The sequence below is a fragment of the Pogoniulus pusillus genome, chromosome 14 (assembly GCF_015220805.1).
Source record: "Pogoniulus pusillus isolate bPogPus1 chromosome 14, bPogPus1.pri, whole genome shotgun sequence".
In the NCBI taxonomy this organism is placed as follows: domain Eukaryota; kingdom Metazoa; phylum Chordata; class Aves; order Piciformes; family Lybiidae; genus Pogoniulus; species Pogoniulus pusillus.
The window spans coordinates 22,376,196-22,402,846 of NC_087277.1; the positions used below are offsets into that span (position 1 = coordinate 22,376,196).

The 26,651-nt window shown below is 38.0% G+C and overlaps 1 protein-coding gene across 4 annotated transcripts in view; it reads right to left on the reverse strand.

Moving 5' to 3' along the window:
- The window catches only part of WWP1 (WW domain containing E3 ubiquitin protein ligase 1), a 55,548-nt gene that overhangs the window by 27,698 nt on the left and 1,199 nt on the right, over nucleotides 1–26,651 (reverse strand). The window contains exons 1-6 of one of the 4 annotated variants that reach the window (XM_064154551.1): nucleotides 13,876–13,920; nucleotides 12,174–12,264; nucleotides 6,997–7,135; nucleotides 4,658–4,782; nucleotides 1,790–1,927; nucleotides 1,626–1,692 (exon numbers count right to left, since the gene is read on the reverse strand). In XM_064154551.1, the coding sequence (XP_064010621.1) occupies nucleotides 1,626–1,692; nucleotides 1,790–1,927; nucleotides 4,658–4,782; nucleotides 6,997–7,135; nucleotides 12,174–12,243 (539 nt within the window). In that variant the 5' untranslated portion in view covers nucleotides 12,244–12,264; nucleotides 13,876–13,920. Of the gene's footprint in view, nucleotides 1–1,625; nucleotides 1,693–1,789; nucleotides 1,928–4,657; nucleotides 4,783–6,996; nucleotides 7,136–12,173; nucleotides 12,265–13,875; nucleotides 13,921–26,651 lie in introns of those variants that run through there. The other 3 variants (XM_064154552.1, XM_064154550.1, XM_064154553.1) reach the window with 3 other exon arrangements.

Sequence of the window (26,651 nt, forward strand, 5' to 3'; positions counted from 1 at the left end):
AGAAAGTAACAAAACTCTCCCTCAGTGAAAGGAAAGCAAGATAAGCTACTCTATACATAGGCAGGATGGGACACTGTCAGGACAGAAAACACACGTAGCTCTAAGACCACAGTGGAAATAAATGTAGTGTAAGGACCCGTGAATAGCAAGTCTTGTTTTACTCAAGACTATCCCAAAATGCTTAAGCCACCCACTAGAAACACAGTGTGGAAAGTACATTCATTGACATCTCCTCATCTTCTCAAGGAGTAGAGGCTAACAATTAGAGAAGTTAAATCAATGACCAGATGTGTATCAAGTGTTTAGAGGTCCCACTCTGCAGAGTAAGAAAGGAAGAAGCAGCACTTATATGCTACCTTACCTAGCTCCAAAGGAGTAGTGTTTTAAAAAGCTCTAGACCCAAAAAAAGAAATTGCTTCCTAAAGGAATCGACAAATGCTCCTTTTGAACTGTTCTTCAGCTCTTATTTTCAGAACTGCAAAGCAAAACTACTGCAGAGTTGAATGAAAAATACTGAAATCAAAGTATCAACACCAAGAGCAGGAACCTAATAAATGCCACCACTGCAGCAACAAGAGTTGGATGAAAATTGGCAATTGATTACTACTGTTTCAAAGTGGTCTACAGATATGTTTCATATCACTTTTAACAATCCCAAAGCTTCCTAATAAAAACTAAGGAGAAACAACTTTATCCTCACTCCCTCATATTGGCATTCATGAAGGAACCAAGACAAACCTCCACATAATCAGAAAGAGATTGAATCAAGTCAATTGCACAAGAACAAATGTGTCCCTGTCACACAAATTCACAGCAACTGTATGTCTTTTCATTCCATCTAGTTGTCAAGAATTTAAACAGAAAGAGTTTCACTGCCAGGTAACCGAGTAGGTCAGCCACTTTGCATTTATCTGAATGTCTGCCACTTCCCTAGTGGTGGAGGAACAAGCAATCTACTCCTACTTCTCTCCAGGCTCTACTGTGGCTAGTATCAAGTTAAAGAAGCTAAGAACGAAGCTCTAAATTGATCCCAGAGCCTTTTGATTGCCACTGCAGGTTGAAGCTGGCAAATCTTCTGCCTCAGTGTTCTGAATACTGCTGCTTATACTCAGTACAAGTATCTTAAAACCCTCTTGATCGTAACCTTTAAAAACTAACTGGGTGAGTGATTTTTTTTAATTCCTTCCATTCTGATGGTACATTGCAACAAGTCTGCAGACATGAATGGAAATGGTTGTTAAAACAGCAGAAGAAAGCAAATGGAATAAGTACAGGAAACCACAGTGAACCACTGTTCCCATAATCTCTGCTGCAGCATTTAGTAACCTCCACTCAGTTGAATTTTTACATTTTGAGGACTACACATCCAAGAAGCAATGAAAAAGTAGTGGAGAGCACACTCTACCAGCAGAGGAAGAACAGAGCTGTAAACTTAATTATCCTTAAGGTAATTATGATAAAATTTATATGACTAAAACCTGGGGCAACATTATTTAGAGCTTGGCAGATAAAACCCTCAAAAAAAGAAATATTTTTTAAAACAAAACACAAGCAACCTAAACATTCCAACAGAAAAAGTTACAAATATACTTCATACAGTGTAAAACACAAAAATAAATTCCAACCTGGATGTACTTCTTGCTGAAGCATCTCTGCTTTCATGCACAGCCTCGCCATTTTGCTGAACTTCTACTGAACAGTAAAAAACAAATTCAACAGAAATATTCTATTATATCTGTTTGAAATCTTAATCAAAATATTACCAACTGATTAAATTATTTTAACTTACTGGTTGCTGATGAACTGAGATTTGTAAGAGATTCCTGTTCAACAACCAAACCATCTAGCACAACTGTCAGTTCACCTGTTTGCACCATGCCACTCTTGTTTTCCAAAGAGAGTTTCAACTGTTCTTTCACCTTCTCCACTAAAAATGGAGTTGGGGTAGGTAGGGTGAGAGAAGGAGAGAAAGGATAAAGGAAAGATTAAATTCTAAACAACATTAAGAGAGACTTTCAACATAAAAATGTGATATCTGTATTTAGTTGTACAAAACTGAGCATGAGAGATAATCTGATGATTCAAATCAACACAGAAATCACTAAGGAGCTGCAAAAATTCACATTCACTATGGGTAAAAACACTATTTACTGTAGAAATAAACTGGCCATATACACAGATTATTCTGTAGGTATGCTACAGGATCCATATGTTTCTCAGTACTTTGCTGTTCATGATTATCCAGGTTTGCTGTTTCCACTAAGCCCTTTCTGAAATTATGCACTACTTACATAGCATGAGAAGGCTTTAAGTCAAACAACTTTAGAACTACACATCCATATACTACAATTCAGGGGGAACTTTATTCTATGACCAGATCTTATGTTCATTTCTCATATCACCATCCAAAACTAATGCTGAGACCACTTAGAAGAACATCAATTTGAAGTAGCCGTAAATGCAAAGGCTGCATAGAGTCCTTCCTCCTTTTTAGGATTATTTTTAGTAAATCCTTACTAGCATTTTCATAGATCTCAACTCCAAGGATTAAACAGGAACTGAGATGATACATCAAGTAAACAAAAACTAAATCAGAAACTACTTTCACCAAAAGCAACTAAGATAATTGAGATATCCCAAAACCATATATATGCAGTGCAATAACAGAATTAAATCCACCTGACAGGCAAGGCACACATTTCTAGAGAGAAAGACATAATCCAGAGGCAAAATGTATGGAGGATGCTGTGTAATTGTCTTCACAGCAACTCTTACTAGGAGAGCAGTTAAAGTTACATGTCACAAACCAAACATAGTCGGCATTCACTAATCAGGTTAAAAAGCTTAAGGCCTTTTAGCATTTGCAGTATCAGATTAAAAGATTGATTTTTCAAGCTATATCATCCTATTTTCCTCCATATGATTCCAAGCTAAAGCCCCCTGAGTGCTTTTATAGCACAGCCATCTCCTTATTTTCTTCATTTTTAACATACATCATAAATGAACAATAACCATGAAAACAGGGAAGGCTCCCAAAAACTATTGCCAGATACCTCCAAGCTGTTACATTAAAGAACAATTTTGACAGTGCAGTTGGGCAGCAGCTACCAGCAGACATTCACTGCTATATTACAACAGATTTCGAAGTACTTCAAATCACTGGAGCAAGCACAAAGCTCCCAAATCTACAAAATTATTGGTTTAGTGATCTGCAGTTTGGCAAATGGAACTATCTGAAAGAACAGAAGGATGAAACTAGTCCACCGCTGAGTTGATGTATTAACATATTTACAAATCATCATTTCTGCAAAGGGCAACTGGTTTAGCTTCCACTATTTTAACACTATCTCACCAAAACAGATCAACAGTTGGCTGCAGTCCAGCTGAGCTGGCAAGAAAGCTGAGAGGAGCTTGGGCAGCAATTCAATACTAGTAGTGCATAGCAAGAGAAAGTAACAGCACTAATTCTCAAGTTTCTGCATTTGGAGGTCTTCCCCTTTACATTTTCTTAAGTAAATAGCCTTTGAAGTGCTGCATTTTAAACTAGGCATCAATGACTGAAGAGCATGAATCAATTATTCTAACACTGAATTATTGGATAATTTGGAGTGCGCCACAGAAACCCTACACGTGACTTACTTTGAGTATAACGTACAGCTAACTCAGACAATCAATGAAAGAATTTTCCAAGTTGTTGGTTCCTATATCCCCTGGATCTACAGTAATAAAATATTAACTATTTTGTTAGAAGTAGTTAATATTTTAACTACATGTTTTGCTAGTATTATTCAACCCGGTTTCTTCTGAGACAAGGGGGTGGGAGTATTTTAAAAACTAAGCCATTTTTCTGCTTTATTAAGGAATCTTGGCAGAATCTTTATAATACTGGTTAAGAAATACCACTAGATTTTTTGTTTAGTTTCAATTTCCTGTAAGAATTGAAGATTTGGGGTTTTTTAGCTCTCCTGTCCCCCCACCTCCCTAAACAGAACTCTCAGGTTTCTATATCTAACTTGTATAAAGATCTAGACATCAGTTTAGCTGGAATTCTGCTACTACTCTGGAGTGGAATTTAAAGTGTGGATTCACCATCTTCTTGTAGTAGTGAACAAAAAAAGGTAACTTAGATAGAGAAGACCTGTTTTAATTCTATGAAAGACATTTATAAATTGAAGTTACATAGAACATAACACTCTCTAATGTACTAAAAAGAAAGTTCTCAATTGTTTCATTAATCACTGGTTCCTACTGCTCTCTGGGCAGCCAATTTACGAGGGGAAAACATCCAGCCTTTCTGTAGTCATTCCAGAAATGGAAAACATAAAAAAATAAACCATAGATGGCTTTTCTGAAAGTTTAGACTCTTTTTTTTAAACAAGTCTAAAACAGATTTTCTGGCAAATTAATTCTTAGTTTGCCACAAAACACTATGCTTAATCACTTCTGCTTTTAATTTGTACTAACTCCTAACAATTATTTAAAAATTACTATATCACATTGTCACATTTAAATTGCTCTCAACAGAACAGACATCTCTAGAAGAGACAAGTGAAGTCAGCCACAATTACATGTATAGTTAGTAGTCTGGTTGCCTGCTTGATATATAGATTAGTAATAATGATTTTGCTTTACTCAAATATCCTTCACAATAACTTACATTTTCTATTGTGTATTTCCAAAGCTTGTCTCAAGTCTACAGTGGCTCTTCCTAATAAAGCATCTGCTTTTAAAGTGTGATGGCTCCACACTCTAAATTCCAGCGTAGTCTGTGGAGTCACATTCCTGCATATAAAATACATTTTTAAAGAAAAATATATACAGATCTTTAAGTATATGTTCTTGTTACTAGGAGAATTTGAACTTAATTCACTTCTTTATATTTATTGTAGTTCTTTATATTAATTAACTGAAAGAAATTTTTGTACTGCAAGGGGAAATTTTTAACTAAGAACTGAAAACACTCTGGTATCAGTACTTAAGATTAAAGTTAAGTGCATCACTACGATAGCACTTAGACTAAGCCCAAATCTGAGTTACATAAAGCATATCTTTATTTATCAAAAGGCATCTCTTCCCTATTCCTCACTGCTCCAAAATTCTGACTAAAAACTCACATTTAATAACGTAATAAGTCTGCCACTAGGAAGAAAAACACTAAATGTTTTGAAAAAGGGAAAAAGCAGCTTATCAGCCACTTGCAAGCAAGAGGAACCCACTTGATAGGCGGGTTGCCACGAAAGTGTCAATAAAACATTCTTTGTGAATCTACAAACATACATAGAACCATAATGCATACTTACAGAAATCAGAGGGGAAAAAATCAAATGATGAAGCTAAAGTAAAAATTGGAGGGAAGAAGAAAAGTAAAGGACCCAATTACAGTTAACATTATGAAAACTCTGCTCAAGAAAGAAAGTAGAGAGCTAAGCTAGGTCCTGGTGAGTAAGTTTTTATAATACAGGGTCTAGTACTGAAAGAGTGTTCCTGGCTGTGAAAAACAAGGTAGAACCACTGTACTGCAAAAAAGTCAAAGGCCACATATACATCAAGAAAGTTATTGGCACTGATGTAAACAACATCAAAAACCACCCTCACTCTCCCAATAACAGGGGTAGCTTTATAAGCAGTTGAAGGTTCTTGACAACAGAGATTATTTTGCTAAGGCCCATGAGCAAATATAGTTTTGCATTTTGAGTAGGCTGTCTTCTAATGGAAGTCTCACTGAAAGACCAACTCAAAGAAGGAAAAAAAAACCCAAACCCAAAACCAAGTAACTTCAAAAGTATCTGCAGAGGGAATGTATTGCTGGTTCTCAGGCAGGTGAGAGGTGAGGCAAATTTACTAAGTCGGAAAGTTCATTCATCCTCAAATAGATTAGACAACTGAAGCAACACCATCATTCCAATAGCCAGAGGAAAAGGAACCAGAATACCTTACATACATGAGGGCAAGACTAAGCAACAGTCATGATGGAATGCGCATGCCTGGCTGCATTGTGCATGCCAAAGTACCTCATTTATGTCAATTCACCATACCCAGCCAAATCAAAGCTGCCTCCTCAACAGAAACTCTGGTCTCTGTGAACACACTGGTAGCTCTGTACTTGGGCTAGGATTAAACTCCTGGAAATAATTTATCAGGTTCAAGACTGTATTGTTCTCTTTGCAATACTGCAGAGGGCTAAGAAGCTCTACTAAATCTGAAACAGTGAGAAACATGGCAAGGGAATACCCTACTTGCTTCAGCCCAGGTCTGCAGTTATTCAGTAACTGTTCTCAGGCAAACGGTACTCCAAAGCTAGGTGTGTTGCAGCACTCCACACTCCAGCAGCATTTATTGTAGGAACCTGGTGTGGTGCCTACTGCTAACAAAGGTGGCTACTGCACAAAGACAGGTCAGCTGCTGTAAAACGTATTGGCTCATGCTCAATGACACTTGATAGTAGCTGTGCTGTTTCCAGACTCAAATCTGAAGCAGTACACTCTTGGTTCTACAATAATGCACTCTAGCCAACTGGCCAGATCTTCAGTCGTATCTAAGCATCACAGTTAAACCAAATTAAATGACGAGAAGATTAAAAAGTTCAGGTATCAGGATAAGCCGTACATCTCCTCATTAGGAAATTTAAAGAGAGAAGTGACCTTCCTCATAAATAAGTTAGTTATCTACCTGAGATTCTTTTCCTTCTGAAGTTAAGAATACAGCCATGATTTTGATTAATAACATCTGAGACATCTTAAACTTGAATGGTCCACAGTTTTAACAATTATCTACTGTACACAGCAACTGTATGCAAGAAATACTCTCTGTAAAAAAATGTTCTCAAAACATTTTAAGAATTTAGAAAAATAGTAACTTGAGACAAATCTTATGCCTGCATTTAGTCAGCAACAGCCACAGAAAAACGTAGGCAGCCAAGCTTTGTAAATATTTGCCTGCAATGTCTGCCTAATAAATAGTATTAAACAAATTAAAAAAAAAAATCAATCTACTTACACTGTCAGCTGCTCATCCCACTTTGGATTTGAAGAACTACTTGATTTTGCTGTTTTCTTAATTTCTCCATCTGCAGTTAATTCCGTGTAGAAAGTTGTTCCAAACCAATTCTTTTTCCGTTTCAGTTTGGCACTAGAAACTAATAAAATATATTGCTTTATCTGTAACAGCATATTGTTGCTGAGAATATACTGCCTACACAAAGTATGAAACACACCATGGCAATGTTATTCCTCACCTTTTCTACTTCCACTGAATATAAAGAGGTCAATGCTAAAATGGTAGCTTTTATTTTCAAAAGCTGCTTTGTCAAATAGCTGAAACCATGTGTGACATATTCTCTTCAACACATACTGACAGGATGGGTTGCAGAGATAGCAACAACAATTACTTTAGTAATAAACACTGAAAACCATGTGGATTCTACATTGCTCTTCCCTTAACTGAAAGATATGATACATCTGAGAGATTATCAGGCAGACTTATTTTTAGTTTCATAGCTACACAGAATTATGTGTAGTGTGGCTGATTTCAAAACGTTCCTGTAAAGCTTCGTTTCCTTGCCTTCATCTTCTATGTGGTTAACCTATGGTTTGACACATCTGTTTGGTAAAAGTAAGAAAACAAGTCTCACATTTTCCCTTATTTAAACAGCTTTGCAGATGAACTTGCAGTTTCAGCTAAATATTCAATAATTAAGACACAGCAAATGACCAAAGAAAGTAAGTTTCACCCCTAAATCACTGGAGAGATCCTCAGTGATTCTGAACATAAATCTGCTCTCCCACCTCCATACTTAGCTGTGTAACCACCAAAAAAACAGTGCCCTAGCTGCTAGCAGTTCAGGCACATGTTGTCCTTTAGGAGACCACATCTGTATTCACAGCTGTATCTACCTGCTGGCTTTGTCCTCTCTCTCATTCCTCCCATACTTCAATGTGATTCTTTTTCTCTTCCCTTTCACACTAAAGCAAAGCTGAGTATTTTCAGCCACTTGGAAATAAATATTCTGTCATTTTTCTGTATGGAACTTGCCAATTCAAAAATAGCTGGTAATTAACTGTCTGAAAGGGAGAGAACAAAGGTCTGCCATGTATTTCTGAATTACAGTATCCCAAGACACATACATTTGTTAGTGGGATGGAACTCTAAGATTCTAAGGGCACCAGTCATGGACTTTTATTGAACTGCATACTTAATTCACTCACATTTGGAAAAGTCCACTCTGGGTCATGTGTTATAAAAAAGAAACTACAGCCTCCATAACAATGAAAGATTAAATGCAGAAAACTAAATATATAATTCCACACAAGTCACATTTTTTTCATCTGAAATAATTATATATTTAAGCTTTATCATCCTCACTTCTTCCACAGTTTTTTTTCTTCCATATTTTGCTTTCTAAAAGAAACTGCAATATTTGTTAAAATAGAGATTCTCAGACATAATAGTCAAGCTTCCTCTTATTTTTTCCCTTCTTATCTGCTTATTTTTAAGTCAAGTCCCCAAACATGAAAGGAAGTCCTTTTCTTCTTTTTTTTCTTTTTGTTTTGGTAAAAAGAGGATTAAGTAACAAATACTAACAAGGCATCTCACCCACTATACCTGAAAAAAATACTGATGGTAAAACTTGTTGGCAACATGCTCCAAGTACCCCAACTCAAAAAAATCACCACTCCATGTGAATTTCTTTGTCTACAAGATGAGTATATGCTACTTGATGCCTTAAGAGAAGGGACTTTTAAGTAGTTTTTGAAATATGAATCTAAATTCTACAGCAGCACAAACTACTATACCTAATATAAACTAGTATCAATCAGTGTAGGTCAGCAATACTACAGTCCCACACTCCTCAGTTTTCCACCTCTTTTCCTGTACTGCCACTCCTCTGATCACAGAACCACAGAATTTTAGGGGTTGGAGAAGACCTAGGGCAGGTCACATAGGAACGTATTCAGGGGAGGTTGAAAGTCTTCAGAGAAGGAGGCTCCACAACCACCCTGGGCAGCCAGTTCCAGTGCTCCATCACACTCACCATAGATAAGTGTCTCCTTGTGTTGAGGTAGAACCTCTTGTGTTCTAGCTTGTACCCGGTGCACCTTGTCCTATCACTGGGCACCACTGAAAAAACCCTGGCAACTTCATTTATAAGTATCTGAGGGGTGGGTGTCAAGATACTGATAAGATCCCCTCTCAGTCTTGTCTTCGCAAGACTACACAGCCCCAGGTCTCTCAGTCTTTCTTCCTAGGAAAGATGTTCACATACTGTAATCATCCTCATAGCTCTCCATAAAATTCTCTCCAGCAGATGGTTAGAGAACTAGACCTTCAGAAAATCACTCCTAAAAACTGTACAGATTTCTTCTCACTTCAATCATTGAACCAGATCTCTTGAGGGCTCCAGTGCCAAAGAGAAGAGTACTTACATACAGAGTAGCACAACACAACATATCAAAATGATGCCTTCTGCATACACAGGCCTGAAGTGACAGGTCACTCTGTGACATTTACAGCTCTACAGAGTTCATCTGCAGGTGGCTCCATCAATGCTGTTTGCTGTTGCTAGCTTTGATGATTCATCACATTATGAAGTGTGACTCTTACACAAGATGAATCAGTTTTCATGTTCTTCTCTGATCTAATTTGATAAAATAGCCACTCTGGGCATGCTCCAGCAATGTATTTTCCCCTCAGACAGACTGTCTATCTTTGAATCATCCAGAATCACAGAATGCCAGGTTGGAAGGAATCCCAAGGATTACCTTGTCCAACCTTCCTAGGTGATAGTGTAGTTTAAATGAGACGGCTCAGCATCCTGACAAACTGAATCTTAGAACTGTCCAGCATAGAACAATCTGCTATTTCTCCTGGGAGATTATTGCAATGTATAACTGTCCTCACCGTGAAAACTTCTCTTCTGGAGTCCAATTGGAACCTCCCTGGTGGGATGTGTCTTTCTCAAGATGCAGCTCTTTTTCAGACCTGGTACCTCACTAATCTTTTTTCCAACTTTTGTTCAAGATATCCTTAGTTGTACATTCCTTCTTACTTTATGGTTCCCAAAATCCCTGGAAAGTTCTTCATCAATGGTTAAATGCTACTTAGAATCATAGAATCAGTCAGGGTTGGAAGAGACCACAAGGATCATGTAGTTCCAACCGCCCTGCCGTGGGCAGGGACACCCTACCCTAGATCAGGCTGCCCACAGCCTCATCCATCCTGGCCTTAAACACCTCTAGGGAAGAGGCCTCAACCACCTCCCTGGGGATCTCACAACTCTCATGGTGAAGACCTTCCTCCTCACATCCAGTCTGAATTTCCCCACCTCCAGCTTTGTTCCATTCCCCCTAGTCCTGTCACTCCCTGAGAGCCTCAGAAGTCCCTCCCCAGTTTTTTTGTAGGCCCCTTTCAGATACTGGAAGGCCACAAGAAGGTCACCTTGAAGCCTACTCTTCTTCAGACTGAACAGCCACAATTCTTTCAGTCTGTCCTCATAGCAGAGGTGCTCCAGCCCTCTGACCATCCTCGCTTCAGCATCTCCACATCCCTCTTGAAATAGAGGCTCCAGAACTGGATGCAGTACTCCAGGTGGGGTCTCACTAGTGCAGGGTAGAGGGGGAGAATAGCCTCCCTCGACCTGCTGGGCATGCTTCTGATGTAGCCCAGGATCTGTTTGGCTTTCTGGGCTGCAAGTGCTCCCTCAACCTGCTGGCCACACTTCTGATGTAGCCCAGGATCTGGTTGGTGTTCTGGGCTACTGGCTCATGTTGAGCTTCTTATCCACCAGCACCCCCAAGTCCCTCTCCCCAGGGCTGCTCTCCAGCCAGTCACTGCCCAGCCTGGACTTGTGCTTGGAATTGCCTTGACCCAGATGCAGGACCTTGCACTTGGCCTTGTTGAACCTCATGAGGTTGCTTATGCCCACCTTTACAGCCTGTCCTGGTCCCTCCGGATAGCATCCCTTCCCTCCAGCATGTCTGCTGCACCACACAGCTTGGGGTCATCAGCAAACTTGCTTACATTTATGTGTATATATATTTATGTACAATATCTAACTACTTCCTGGTAACATTTTTACTTTCAACTATTCCACCAACACTGCCATAATTAGCTATCAGACTTGATTATCCACTTGCATTTTGCTTATCTTTGGATGCAAGTCTTGTTTTGCTCTGCCACCCTAGAGAACGAGTAGCCAAAACTGGCATCAAATGTTACATTCCCAACCAGTTCTTACCCATGAGAAGCAAAATATAAAACATACTTGACTTGTTCAACATCTACTGAAAAAAAGTGTCCCAAATACAATCAGATTATTTCAAGAACTGTAGTCCCACTGTGTCCCTTCCAGCAGATACTGGGATGGTTGAATTCTGCCTCAAACTGAAAGCCAGCACAGCCTCAGGGTGCAACACAGTCAATTCCAATTGTACAGAAGGAAAACCATTTTCACACTGATGTGTTTTATGACCAGAACAAGCTGCACAAGAAATCTGGCAATCTACAGAATACGAGGTACTGAAAAATTCAGCTGCACAATACTCTCAGCCATCTGATCCAACTTCAAAGGTAACCTTGCCTTCAGCAGAAAAATGGACTAGGAAATCCCCAAAAGTTCCTTCCAAATGAAATTATTCCATGGGGCAGTGTAATCAAATCTGCTGCCCTACTACAGAATACCTATGTTATTGTCAACAGATCTATACCTGATATGCAAGTGAAGACCATAATCTTCTGAAGCCCTAGCAGATTTAGTGATCTCTTCCAGTCCTTGTCCATATTCACCTTAACACTGAACCCACTTTCAGCTTGGGGTTCACTACAACTGCCCATCTCTTTTGTAGAATTCCAGTAACACATGTTCCCTCTACAGAATTTGTGCCATTGATGATTGATTGTTCCCAAGCAAGTTCCTCAAATCTGTCTCTACTGCTATATTAAATCTTACTTCTTTTTTGTAATTTGAAATCATTACATCTTTTCATCCAACACACTGCATAACCTCCACCTAGCTTCATCTACATATAGTCATATTCTTAACTGTAACACTGAAATTATTAATTAAAACACTAACTGTACTGATATTTATTACCTTTAACCAGTAATTTCAAATAATTTTTTTTTAAGAACACATATGTTTTCATCTAAGAATCATCATAACACAAATCACTACTTGCCTGTTACTTGCATCTGTAATCTTCCATTATGATTGTTACTTGTATCAGATCTCGGTGAGGCTGTGGCCATGTCAGAGGATTAGGCTTTTGCCTAAAATTAAATAAAAAAAAAAAAAAAAAAAAAAAAAGAGTAATTTAAACTAAAAAAACTCACACCAAAAAAAACACCAACACAGGTAGCTTATTAGAAGTGTTTATATCTCTGTGTTAGTTGCAACTATTAAATAACTGGTTCAACTACTCAATGAGTTACTAAATGTTACTTAGGTATTGCAGAACACATTCTTTTATGACACTAGTTTAAAGAAACAATTACTTTGGAAATTTGTCCCACTCTATCTTTGAGGATGTCAAAACCCTCCAGCAATGCTTACATTTACATAGTTAGAATAAGTGTGTAAAGCAAGAAAAATAATTCAGCTGCCAATATCACAATTCCTATCTCCAGAAGGTATGCTTATGGCCTGATTTCAGATTAACCAAGCACAAATAACTTCATATTATCAAAAAGTCTGAAACATTTGATATGAAACACTTGATATATGATTTATATACTCGAAAACAAAGCTGTCCCCAGAAGAATACACTTCAAGCAAGTGATTCAGGTAACAATATGCATTCCACCCCTACATTTGCACTCAGCTCTGTATACAACTGTTTTCCACCTTTAGATCACTTCCCTTATCTACAGAGGCAGCAAACAGCTCACAAGGACTATCCCACCTCATCCTTCAGTGACTAAGAGGGTGTGGCTTTGATCTGGGGCATCCCAAAACCTGAAGGACATGTAGAAAACATCACCTCCTTCCTCCTGAACTGCTACAACTGAAACAAAGCTAGACATAAAGTATTCTATCTCCATTAGATAATGGTTTTTCACAAGAATATATACATTTAAAACATACACTTTCCAGGATCTGAACTCCCATACATTTATTTCTGAGAACATTAATCAATGGCAATAACAATATGGGAACCATTGTCACTAAACCTTTTTGATCATACACCTGAATCATTAAGCTTTTCATCACACCTCCAACGTGCAACATTTATAAATAAACTATGTATAGGTACTGCTGTACTAACATATTCTGTACATTATCAAACATAATAAAGATGAAATAAACTTTAAAAAAAAAATAATGCCACCAAAATTACTTATTACAAAAAAATTTTTTCTTGGTGACAGCCATGTGATTTAATTAGCTTCATCATTTTTTAAAACATTAGCTCAACACTATATAGCACAGTGATTTGAAGGTATGGTTCTGAACTGAATTTATTCCAATATTTGGTGTTAAAGACTGCCAGAGCTGGAAAAGAATTTACAGACTCATACATCCAAATGAAAGTGCATCACTAGCTGTACTTGAAGTCATGACCCTCATTTTCATTCTCATCCATTAATTAAACTAAAGTTGTTCTTGAAAATTGTCCAGTAAATAACCATCTTCCCTGAAACCCATCAGTTGTTACTGTTACTGTGACATCAGCTAGTCCAAGGTGTTGCATTTTATATTTTTAATAAATGGGTTCAAAAGCACCTGAAAGTTTTCCTTCAGAAGACCTTCATACAGGTAAGGAAATTCTGATTTCAAGTGTACAGATAGGAGAGTTTTATAAATGACGCACACCTTTTCTGGCAACAAAGTCACACAATGACGGAAATATTTTCACATATTCATTTTCAGAGTGTTCTCACCATAGCAGGAGTTTCTTCAACAAAGCAGTAAACTCAGACTTGCTCACTGTTAAAACATCATCTTCACCTTGAAGAGACACAGTGTGTCTTTAGCATTCAGAAAACACTTGATAGTCAATATACTACTGACAGTCGCTTGTCACCACAGACCAGGTCAGCAAACCCTGAGCCTTCGTCTTTGTGAAAGACACATGGGTAAAGTTTTCTAACTCTTCTACTAAGCGCTCTGCCATGACAACCAGTGAACCTCTGCATGGCACTGGTCACTCCACGTCACTCCCCAAGTCTTGTTTTCACAGAATTAACCACACTGATGACATCCTGCAGGACTTCCTGCACTTCTGGCTCCAGCTTCCTTGTTGCTTGCCTACACATGACACAGTGGATGAATTCAGTATGTGGTGCTCTCCTTGTAAGGATTCTTTTTAAATCAGTCAAAGCAGCCACTCCATTACTGGTTACATTTGCATAGTTTTTCCATTGAAATTTAAACATTTGTTATTAAAGAAGTCATTTGCTGTTAAAAATGCATTTTCTCTGCTGCATCTTTCCTTAATGACTCCTTTTTTTGTGTATTTCATTACTGACACAACCTAGCAACTACCCATACCTGAGCCAGATTACAAACCCCTCTGCTTGTATTCAGCTGTACAGTAAGCCTCTTAAAGTATCACTTTTTTTTTAGTATCTCTTTTCTCAAATCTTTGGCAATGTTTTCCAGATATCTTTCAACACTATCTGCTGAAAGAGGGATGCACTTTAGTTTGTCATCATACTTTTTGTCATGTATTATTTTGGAAGATCAAGTGTTCCCCCCCAGCAGCATGTGGCTTCTATGCTATTGAGAAACCTCCGAAGATCATGCCAGTGTCCACACATGTATTAAATAGAACTTTTTTTTTTTCTTATTGTTCAGATAAAAATGTTAAGTCCTACTATTTTTGTCTTGCACCTCAATGATGGCCTTTTACATCCCACTTCAGAGGCCAACGGTATGGAAGACATCAAAGGACCAACACACACAATAAATTCTGGGGAAAGCAAACTCAAGTTCTTCACATGAAACCAATGTCTGCAATCTAGTTCTAGTTACATACTTAAAAAAAAACCCAACAACCACCAAAAAAAACCCACACCCCCACAACACCACCAAAAAAAGCAACCCACACCAATAATCACCTTAAGCAAACAGACCAAAAACCACCCACCACATACAGTTTGGGTACACTTTTATAATTGCCAAAATACATTATGAAATTTATGAAAGGCAAATTTAGACTGGATATTGGAAAGAAATTCTATTCAGTGAGGGTAGTGAGATACTACAAAAGGTTGTCCAAGGAGGTAATGGATGCCCCCTCCCTGAAGGAGGATGTGCCCTTGAGCAACCTGGTCTAGTGAAAGGTGTCTGTGCCAACACCAAGAGGGTTGGAACTAGACGATATTTAAGGTCCCTTTCAATCTAAAGCATTTAATGAATCTATTATTTGCATTTTTCTTCCTTCTACTATTCAAGCTGCACTGACCTAAGACATCAGGGATTGTTTTGTTCTAATTTTAATTGATAGGTTGGGTTTTGTGGTTTATTTAGATTTTTTCCTTAACTCTACTCCTACCACCCACAAAGTAAAAGAAATATAGAAATAAAGGAATAAACTGTGACAAAATCCTGAAGTAGGCAGTTCACTGCCTAATCTACTCAGATTTCAGAGTGCTGATTTATCTGCAAGGCAAGCCACTTGCCCTAACCTGAGTTTCTGGCTCTGCTTGCTACCAAGCTACTAACTACATCAGGCAAGCATACCTGCCAATCTTCTGGTAACAGAGAAGTGATAATTAGCTATACTCAGCTTTGCATCTTTCCTCATAAATGAAAAAATGGCTACAATATCTGGCAGACATTGTGCCAGGGAGATCACAACAGAGGCCACAGATGAAAGAAAGTTAGGCTTGGGGTTAGCTAAGGCAGATGTCTACACCAATTAAGTCACTGTCTCCCACACCAACAGTGCCCCAGTCTGGTGTCTGTCCATACAATATTAACATCCTTCTGTAACAGAAGCCTATCTCCTGTTCTTGGCAAAGTGGAACACGTAGGTTTATGTACACAGCCACAACCACAGTTGCAATCTTTTTCCAAATTTATGTGTTTTTTTCTGACAAAATACTGTCTTCACATGTCAAATAACATTCAGAAAAACAAATTTAAATACATGAAAGTGCAAATAAATAATTTAAAATTTGTGTAATAAGCATGGCTTTTATTGAGAATAAAGAAAATGTTACATCACATTTAATACTCAAAAGGGCTGTACTGAACAGAGCAAATGAGCTGAAGTGACTAATTCTAGCTCAACATATTGTAAAGATTCCAAAGCTGCAGTCTTCCTCCATCATTGTTTAGAGGAATGATCAGGAATTAACTGGTTAGGAATTAAGGGATAAAGACACATTAAATTTTCTGAGTCACAAGAAGAAGAAAACAAAAAAAATGCTGTTTGTAGTAACTTCCTTTTCCAAGAATACATAAAGAAAACTTAAAGCTTTAGTCATCTGTTATTTTTATCAGTAACTGTCCAAATTCAGATACCAACGTTTTTTAATGAAGTTAACAGTTACTGCCTAATCAGAATCTGTTCACATCATGATGTTTGCAAATTTCATTCAGGATCCAAAAAGCTACTCTTGCTGTCCTCTGAAAAAAACAGGCCAAAGTGCTTGATGCACACTGAAGTCACCCATTCCCAGTCCAACACATCTTTCTTCCAGGACAACAAAAACTGCAGGAAGATAATTTGGTCAGGTTGTATTGTACAAGATGAAACATCTTATCTAGAGCTTTGGACACCTACAACTCCCTAAAAGATGGTCTGGACATAAGAGAAATTCTGCTGCACAAAGCACAGAAGCATAACCCAAAACTTAGTCCTTCAGCTTTTGACAGGAAAATTACTAACCATGATGCAGCCATGACAGGGAGTGGGGAATTGGACAAGACAATAGCCCTGTTGATCACATCAACTGTTTGAAGTAGTGATAAAAACAGCACTAGTAACATTGTGTAAGGTAGTGGTATCGATTCTCATATTCAAGAAAAGGACAGTCTAAAAATAATAAAGACTTCACGTAAACCTGATTGGCATCATGAGGAACAGACAGAGGAGGGAAAAAAAAAAACCAACAACCAAGGCTACAGAACTAAAAGAATAGTTTTGACATAAATATTTTTTTCTTTTAATCTCAGATTTCTTGAGGGGGAAGGTTGCAGTAGCGACAGAGAACAAGCATATACTGCATGAAACTGCACAGGGACAGAAAAGAAGTCCCACAGCAGAGGGACTGACAGACTGGCACTCAGATGGGTTTACATCATCAGTCCCTTGCCTCATTAGAAGTGAAAATTCTCAGAAGCCAAGATTTGTTTTCACTTAAAACAAATGTCTGGTTTTGCTCGTGAACATGTTGATTAGGGGTTAAATCTTTTAAAGATTATGTAGAAATAACCTCAAAGAGGATCACATACAGTAAAAGTCACCATCCTTACAGTTATAATCTTCCTGAAAAATCACAGGCTTAATTCTAACAGGGCTACAGTCACCACACACTCTTGAATATGAACTTACTGCACTTCTTTGTTCAACTTCCAGGTTAAATTTCATTGGTCTAACAGATGTGAAGCTTTAAATTCAGAATTGTCTCACTGACATATACAGCCCCTATACCACTCAAAATTCCTGAATACCCAAAAATTAATTAGGAGACAGTCTTTAGAGCCACATAAAGATCACAGTTACCACAATGCTTCTGTCTAAACCACAGTCATCACATATCACTGTGACATCACCTGGAAGAGTACAGTCTGTTTATCAATACTTACACAGATTTATTTTACTTTAATACTGCTGCAACTGTATAAATTATTTTGGGTAGTTACAGATCAACAAGGGTAAAATAAGACCTCAATAAAAAGCAAGGAATAGTTGACATGGTAGGCTATTACAAAAAACTTCAAAGGATCATTTCCAAATTCATGTGAAAAGTTTCAGCGCACAGTCTAGCCAACAATTACATCTTCTGCAAATTTACACCTCTGTGAAAAATCTTCTCTTTATCTCAAAATGCAACTAAAGCATCAGAAATTAAAGGCAACAACATGAGTGCCTGTTCCATCAACTTATGCTTTAGTCTTTAGGAGATTTTTTTACTTACTCATGGAACATTACATATCCCTCTAGCTACTGAAGAGTCCTAAAAGGATTACATTTAATTGTAAATTAACATATTCTAACAGTTACTCAGGCTGTAAGTCCCCCTTAAAATTACTAACAGTTGCAAAAATGTTAATAGATTTTAATATCTTTTTAATGGCAAATAGAAAAAAAAAAAACATGACTTTTTTAATTTACTGAAAGTAAGTAAAGGAATAGAACAGGCCAAAAAAGGCATTATTAAGCAGAAGGTCTTGTTTTGTCTCTCTTACACCAAAAGAAAGGCAGTCCAGTTGTGAAAACCAGTGACCAATGCTCCCACTAACAACAGTGGGACATCCAAGTTCTTTCTGCCAGTAAAATGTCTTGCTTCATTGGCAATGCTCAAAAGTACTACCAAAATCATCTTCCACTGACAGTATTCCTCACCCCTTCACCAAGGGGTAGCTTACAAGCAATTTCAATTAAAAAAAAAAAAAAATCAAATACTTTAGGCAAAGAGGACTGGAAAGGCAAAATGTTACGTAGTAAATCCAACCATGATATAACAAAGAAGGATAAAGCTTTAATATCAACATGCTTTCCAGAGCACATCTCCAGACTAGCCAAACCAGTAAGAGACAGAGCAGCACTTCATTTCTCCCATCTTCAGTGAGTCCATAACATACACTGACAAGTAGAGATACACCCGTGGCTTCCTCAGGATCTGCTTTGACATCAGTAGAATTTCAGCTTGAGAAAGCTCCTCCCTACAATCTGTAAGGCTTTGTCAGCAAGGCAAAGCATTAGTTCCTCCTGACAACTAACAGCTTCTCCAGAGATACTTCAACATGGCTTACACACTGCAAATATTTTGTTACTATGTTCCAAGTTGCCAACCCTACAGCAGACAGACAGAACTGACTTGCAAAACAAACTCATTCTTCTTAAGTCACGGAACATCTTGAGACAGAAGAGACCCACAAAGATCATCTTGTCCAATTCCTGACTCCACACAGGGCAACCTAAAAGTGAAACAATGTACGTAAGAGCTCTATTTGCACACTTCGTGAAGCGGAAGCGTTCATCAGTTCCCAGAGCTAGGATATAGCTGGTATTAGCAAGACTTAGTGGAACACTAAGTTCCACGATTGGGGTGCTGGGATGTAGGCCTACATGTAGGCTGCTCAGGAAGCACAGGCAAGGAATGCAAGGTGGCAGGGCTGCCCTATACAAAAGGGAGAGGTTTAACTGTACAGCCCTCTCGTTTAGTCACAATGTGGTTAACAGTCTTCGGATGAGGATTCAGGGCATTGAAAACAAAAAGCTGTTATAGAGGGTGTCTACTATCCATCGCCCTGCCAGATGCAAGCACTAATGAGTTATTCTATAGGCAATCAAGAGCAATACCTGGATCTGTAGCCTTTGTTATGGAAGATTTCAACATCCCAAAGATCAATTGGGAATACTATACTGCTGTGATGAGCAAGTCTGGGAAATTCTTGATGTTTGTAGAAGGTAACTTGTGGCCCTAGGTACTCACTGAGCCAAGTAGGAACAATGCCCTGATGAATTTGCTATTTATGCACAGAGAAGGACTGTGATGGGTGTGATGATAGGTGGCTGTTCTCACCACACTGATCATGAAAAGGTTTAAAATCTTCAGTGCAATAAGAGAAATAGGACATCAGAATTTCTCCCTTGGACTTCAGGAGAGCAAACTTGAAGCTACTGAGGGTATTATTTAGCAGAGTACCCTGGGAATCTGCTTCTGCGGGTTTACAAGTCCACAAGTGCTGGCCAGCCTTTAAGAACCACCTCTTGGAAGCACAGGAGCAAGGAACTCCTCTGTGTCAGAAGTCGAAGAAGCCAGGCAGAAGATCAGTTTGGATGAGTGGGGAACTCCTTCTGGAGCTCAATAAAAAGGAAGTACATGATCTCTGAAAGAGGGGTCAGGCTTTGCAGAAAGATCACAGAGCTATGGTTCGTTTGTGCAGGGAGAGGACACAAAAGGCCAAAGCTTGATAAAGAGCTCAGTGACCAGTGTTGTGGCAGATAACACAAAGGGCTTTTAAAAGTATGTTAATAGCAAGATGAAGCATTGAACCAAAACTTGTTGATTAATGGGATGAAGAAAAAAGCCTAAGTATTCAATGCATTTTTTTGGTCTTAGTCTTCAGTAATGTCGATAGAACTAAGGCTGCTGAGTCTCCTGAGTCAGAGGGTCATGAGCGTAGGAGTGGTGACTTCCCATTTGTGGACACTGAAACTGTTAAGGGACTGACTCGATCAGCTGAATGGTCACAAGTCCACAGAAGGTTCATCCAAGAGTAAGGAAGAAGCTAGTGGATGTTACAGCAGGATACCTCTCAATCATCTCCTAAAGTTCTTGAGAGTTTAAGAAGGTCCCTGCTGACTGGAAGTCAGCCAATGTTACTCCAGTTTACAAGAAGGACGTGAGGGAAGCCCCAAGAAACTACAAGAGCTGTCAGTCTAACTCTAGTTCCTGGAAAAAATTATCATCCTACAGAGTACTACTGAAAGGCATTTAAAGAATCGTGCAGTTCTCAGGCCAAGTCAACACAGATTCACAGAGGGAAAGGTCCTGTTTGATCTCCTTCTATGATAACATCACCCAATTCATGCATGAAGGGAACACAGCAGATGCAGTTTTTCTGGATTTTAGGAAGGCTTTTCATACTGTCTCTCACAGCAACTTTCTGGGTGTGTTGTCCAACTCTAAGATAAGCAGGTTCATGTTGCACTCACTGAGTGAAGAACTGGCTGAAGGGTGTGGCTTGAAGGGTTATAAAAAAATAGAACTACATCTAGTTGTCAACCAGTCAGCAGTGGCGTTCCTTAGGATGGCTGTAGCACCAGTTCTGTCCAGTATTTTTTAATCAGTGATCTGGATGCTGGAGTTAAATGCACTAATAGCAAGTGTGTTCATTGCGAAGTGGAGAAAAAGATCCTGACCTCTTCTCTCTCAATGATACACTATTTCTTCACTGAGGGGTGGTCCCCTCATGGACAAGTCCTAGACAGCAATGAATTCATCCCACAATCTCATCTTCTCTCCAGATAAGCAAACCAAGTATCTTCAGATGATTCCTGTAAGTCATGTCCTCCAGACATTTCATCTTTTTTTTTTTTTCCCCTCCTTTGGACCAGTTCTAATATTCACACCATGCCTGATATAAATGCAGAAACGCTTTGATTTTCTTAAACCAACCTATACAGAGTTCCTACATCTCTATCTCAGAAAGCAAATCTCTGCCCACTCATATTGGCATGGAGAGTAAGCTATATACAAAAATACTTCTTGTGTTTTCAAGTACATTCGCTGACCATTGGTTCAGATACTGCAACACTGATCCATGCATTAACTACAACATATTGCCAGACTCATAGAAGAGCCTAAGAAAAAAAAATATAGTACAATTACAGAGCTTTACAAAGCCTTGTTTTTCTGAGAGTTATGGAGGAGGTCAAAACAAATGACAGATTACAATTTCACTGCACTGCCTGTACTGTTTTGCCTAATGCTTAGGTTAGCAAAGATCTTCTTAGCTTGGCTACCCAAGCAAACATCAAATGTGTGACTCATACTGTCCACCTGCCTCTTCCCACTCTTCCTTTCATCTCCATCCCTCTAAATGAATCTGTTCACTACCATACTGAGCTAAACTGAGAATTAATGTCCTCTGATACATTAAAGTCAACAACTAGGCAGAGGAAAAAGACATTTCCTGTGCTTGCTGAGCAAAAGACTACAGCAGGAACTCAAAACTATCCAGGCTGCCTGGTTCAAAGGCTACACCGCTATCACAGACACAGCTCTGAATCAGTCTTAGCTGGAGTTGTGTACGTAGTAGTTTTCTTACTAAGAGTAAGAAAAGTCTACAACTGCAAATGGAAAGAGAACTGCAATGATGCAAGGAAAATGTGTATGAAGTCTAATTCCATTGCTCACTGGCAGAATATTTAGTGTACACCTCACTTTTTATTCTTAATCACAATGATGCTTCTATTACAGACAGGACCACAGGTACAGTGAAACAAATAGTGTTAGCGACTTTTGAGTTGCTTAAACAGAATAACAGTAAAGTCTGTCAGTCCAAAACATACATCAAGAAACTGGAGAAAAGTATTTTCTCCTTCATTTTAATATTCAAAAAGCAATTCACAATTATGCTGAGGTCTTACACCAAATATTTAATTTACAGCCCATTTTGATGGATGGGGTATAACTACTTCTTCCAACATACATTAGCTTTCCTGTGTCAACACAAAAAGAAAGCTATCACCAAATATTAAACTAGCTTGTTATGTCCCTGTGAATTTTCCACTTCTGTTATTCAATAACCTACAGATTTTGCCAGTCTGTTAGGATCAATCTTCTTGTCATGTCCAGACCTAAGCCTCCAACTAGTTTTCCTCTCCATGGTGATTCTCTTAACAGTGCCTTTCTACTCACTGTCCCACGACACCACAGCTTTGTCAGTAACATCTCACAAGACATGCAGCCAGGGGTCTATTTTATTGTACATTGAAATGACACACAAGTATCAGTCTTTCAGTATTGACTGGAGTTTTTTTTCTGGTTTTGTACCTTGCATCTACAGTCAAAATAGACTTTTTTTTCCCCTTTAAACCCAAAATCTTTCCAACTACTATAGTAAGACAGCAATCATTTTCTAAGAAGATAACACTGGAAGAAAGCAGCTGGAAGTGGAAAACAAGAAGTGTCAAGAACGAAGGAATACTGGGAAAGGCAGAAGTGAGGAAGCTGCTAATCTGACAAGAGAACAGGGAAAACTGTCAGCACTGTTGCTCTTCATCTTCTCTTTAGTCTTCCTCTTACACTGCTTTTTGACTGTTATGTTCACAGATTCTTTAATGGCACTGCATACACAAAAAAACACAAGAGAGCTATTTCCAATGCACCAGTTAACAAAAAACAAGGTCATTTTTTAATATGAATGTATCTTGATCTGCTCAGCAGTTTTAGTTCATGCATATAAACAACAAAAGAAGGAAATCATCTTACTGAATTTCTCAGGAACTAGCAAATCACTATTTCAAAACTGGACATGTGTTCTTTTTTCAGTTCTGAAGCCCAAGTATATTGTGCAATTGTACAGATTATGAACCTTATCTTTCCTGTTTACTTTTCCCTGCTCTAAAACTGTAACTCCTTTGGTTCTATTTATGCTGATGAATCACAGGCTGCCTTGAAATGCACACTCAATCCAAAGTACTCTGGTATTTTTCAGTCATCTATAGGAGAAACAAACAAAAGGTTGCACTTGCTTCTTTTTAAAAGGACTCTTTTGCTAATCTCTTGCTTATTTAAACGATTGTAACAAAATGATTTTGCTTAGAAACCCTACTAACTAGAGAAGCGTGCAGAGCATACTCTGTACACTCTTGTCTGCCCTCGCAGAAGCATAGAGAAGAGCTCTCTTCTGCCCACTTCAGGCTGCAAGGTGAAGATCCTTCCACGTGTAAAACAATACTTCACTGCTTATTTTTAAAATGTGGCACTCTCTTCTTAGCCCTTTTTAAATTGTTTCTTCCATGTCCACGATTGAATAAAACTCCAAAATCCTTATAGAAAAAAACAGATCAGATTAATTCTGTGTCACTAGAACTAATTGAGAAGGTCAATTACTAACACATTTGTATCTCTGAAGCCATACACATGTAACACTAATTAAGAAATTGTGCTGGTGTTTTTTTCAGCAACAGATACTTATATTTCTAAAAAAATATTCTGAAACGATTTGAGCCAATGGAAGAGTCCTTGAATTAGACATCAGAAACTGAATATCACCACAAAAAAAAATTAAAAAAGACAATTGGCCATGTTAATTACATCACTCCTAATTAACATCCTTAACAGCGAGGATGTTAAAAAGTTTTCAGGTTTTGAACCGGTTATATTTAAGCATGCTCAGACCCTAGAGTAGGTTAAAGCAGAACATAAACATCTCCAATACATTCCAGCAAGAAAGAAAAAAAAAAAAACCAAACAAACAAAAAAAAGATTATTAATAAAGTTTCAAAGGCCCAGGAATATAATCTGCTTTGTTAAACACATGCTGTACTCCAATTTAAGTCAAAAGCCATAATAAAGTAACATATCCAGCTATGTAAATTTCAGTTTATTCTCCAAACTCAGTAAATATATAAATTAAATCTAAAAATCCTATTTGAAAAGAATATGGGATTAAAGTGCTATTTTGAAAATACTTAATTACCAAGCTATAATTTGGATCACAAACTTACACAATCCCCAATGATGACTAAGGGGAAAATGAATAAAAACCCCGTGTTTGTTTGCCATATATCTGCTGTTATGGAACCACAGCACCACACAGCCATGCAAACTTGCAATGGTTAATTGATTCATATTATGTATCATATGAGTGGCGGTTACTAAAACCTACACATAACATCAGCATAAAGGCTTCTCTGAAATGCTAAGGAAGCTTAAAAAAAGAAAGAAAAGAGAAAACGCAAAACATAGCACTCTGGCAGGTAAATAACTGACATACTACAACTGCTCTAAGAGCAGATAGCTTCCTTGGAATCTTCAGTGTTCCTCTGTAAAGCAACATTACATTTACAAAACAGAGCTACACTTAAGTGTGTTTTCTCATTTAACTATTAGGTCCTCAAACATAGCGAAAGTATCCCACAAAATAGTAATCACAAAAGATGGAAAAAAAAGAAAAGAACTCCACAACAATAAGGGTGCACCACTCATAAGATGCCTTCTTTCTACAATCTTGAAATGCCTCTTCTGGATACTTCCAACTCCTGATGAGGAAGAGATTTCTCTCCCAAGACATGTCATTTTCCTGCAGAAAACAAGTGAGCACCCTAATACTTGCAATGTTTCTTACCCATGACTAGTTTATGCCACTACAGGAGAATGTCAGCAGATTATGATAAATCTGAACTAGAACCTACAGAACAAAAACAAACTTCTGCAGAAAGAGCTGGATGTAACCAACTCCTGCTGTCTATATTTGCACACTGGCCAAAGCAATACAGAAGAATGGCACTACACATTGCCTAACTCAGAATTCAAAAGATGGTTTCAACAGTTATGGCTTACAAATTTCCTAAGGACAGCAAAAATGACAAGATTTTGGTTAACCTGACACTACCACAGAAACTGGGCAACCCTGCCCAAATTTACACACTTCCATGTAAAAAGACACACTGGAGCAGCTTTTTCTCTAAGTCATTATGCAATTAATGCAGAGCTAGAAAGCCAGTTATTTTTAACTGACACAATACTTTTGTAAGTAATAATACCAGCTTTTTTTCATAGATCCTTACTCTCAACTTCTCTTTGTTTCCAAACACCAAGAGAAAACTTTTCCCACACATATCTTTTCAAGACTTAAGAAAAAAACAACAGGAAAGTGGGTAGAAATTCCAGCTTATCAAAAGTTCCAACTTCATAAGGAAAGATAAGACGAAAAATGAAATGCAGTAGAAGCAGCCGACAATTCCTCACTCTTCCAAGGGTTCCACAAACTCAGGAAAAGAGGCTGGCTCTGTCAGTACTCCTATGCTTAAGAAGCACTTGTTGACAGGCAATTGTTTATGGCCAACACTTAAACACCGTAAGTCAGGCTGCGTGTCTTTGTTAAGTTCATTCATGTTTAGCAACAAATATGGATTATTTTAGTTCGAAAAATAATTTACACCCCTTTGGCAACAAAGTGCCCCATGCTGAGAGATTAAATCAGTCCCAGGTATGTAAAACTGCTGTCATGTTTTAAAGTATAATTATGTATTTAAGGGAATTACTCTTTAGTATCATTGGAAAAAGATTAGTGATAATAACAGGTTGTTCAAACCAGAAGCATTTATGAGATCAGACCTTTAAAATATTGTTCAGAATACACATCAAAGAGGCAATAAAAGGATTCCAAATCCAGTTTCACAAGCAACATCAGCTGAAAGCATTTCTCATCACCCACATTTGACAGCATCTTTGTCAAAATAAACTCTTTTACAACTCCACATTTTTTCTCAAAAGGATGAAAGATCCTTCATTTTTTCTATGCAACACTCCATCTTCATTAGCATTAAAATCAGTAAGAAATAATAATTCAGTTTATACCTTGACCAACATGGCCTCAGATAAAGCAGCATACAAAATTTCAATTTAAAAAAATGCTAAAAAGCCAGTTGAAGTTGAAGTTAGTGAAGAATTTTCAAGGCCCACCAACAATCAGCTTGTTTCTATATCACAGAGGCATGAAACCAGAATATGATTTTAAATGGGAGATTGCTGTTACTATGAAAGCCATATTGTCTTCCATATGTATGGCCATATATAACCCAGCCTTCTATAGCCACTGCTACTATCACCTAGTAAGACAGTGTTATTAAACTTCCAGAACTTGAGGGGGTTAATGTTAAATATTCTGGGGACTTTCTGTGCCACAGCTGCATGTAAAAATACAACTGAAATATTAACACGTCTTTTTTTCCAGTTTCACAAAAACACTGAAGAGCTCCCATTAAAATGATTAGATGGCATCAAGTCCTTTTCTCTTTGAT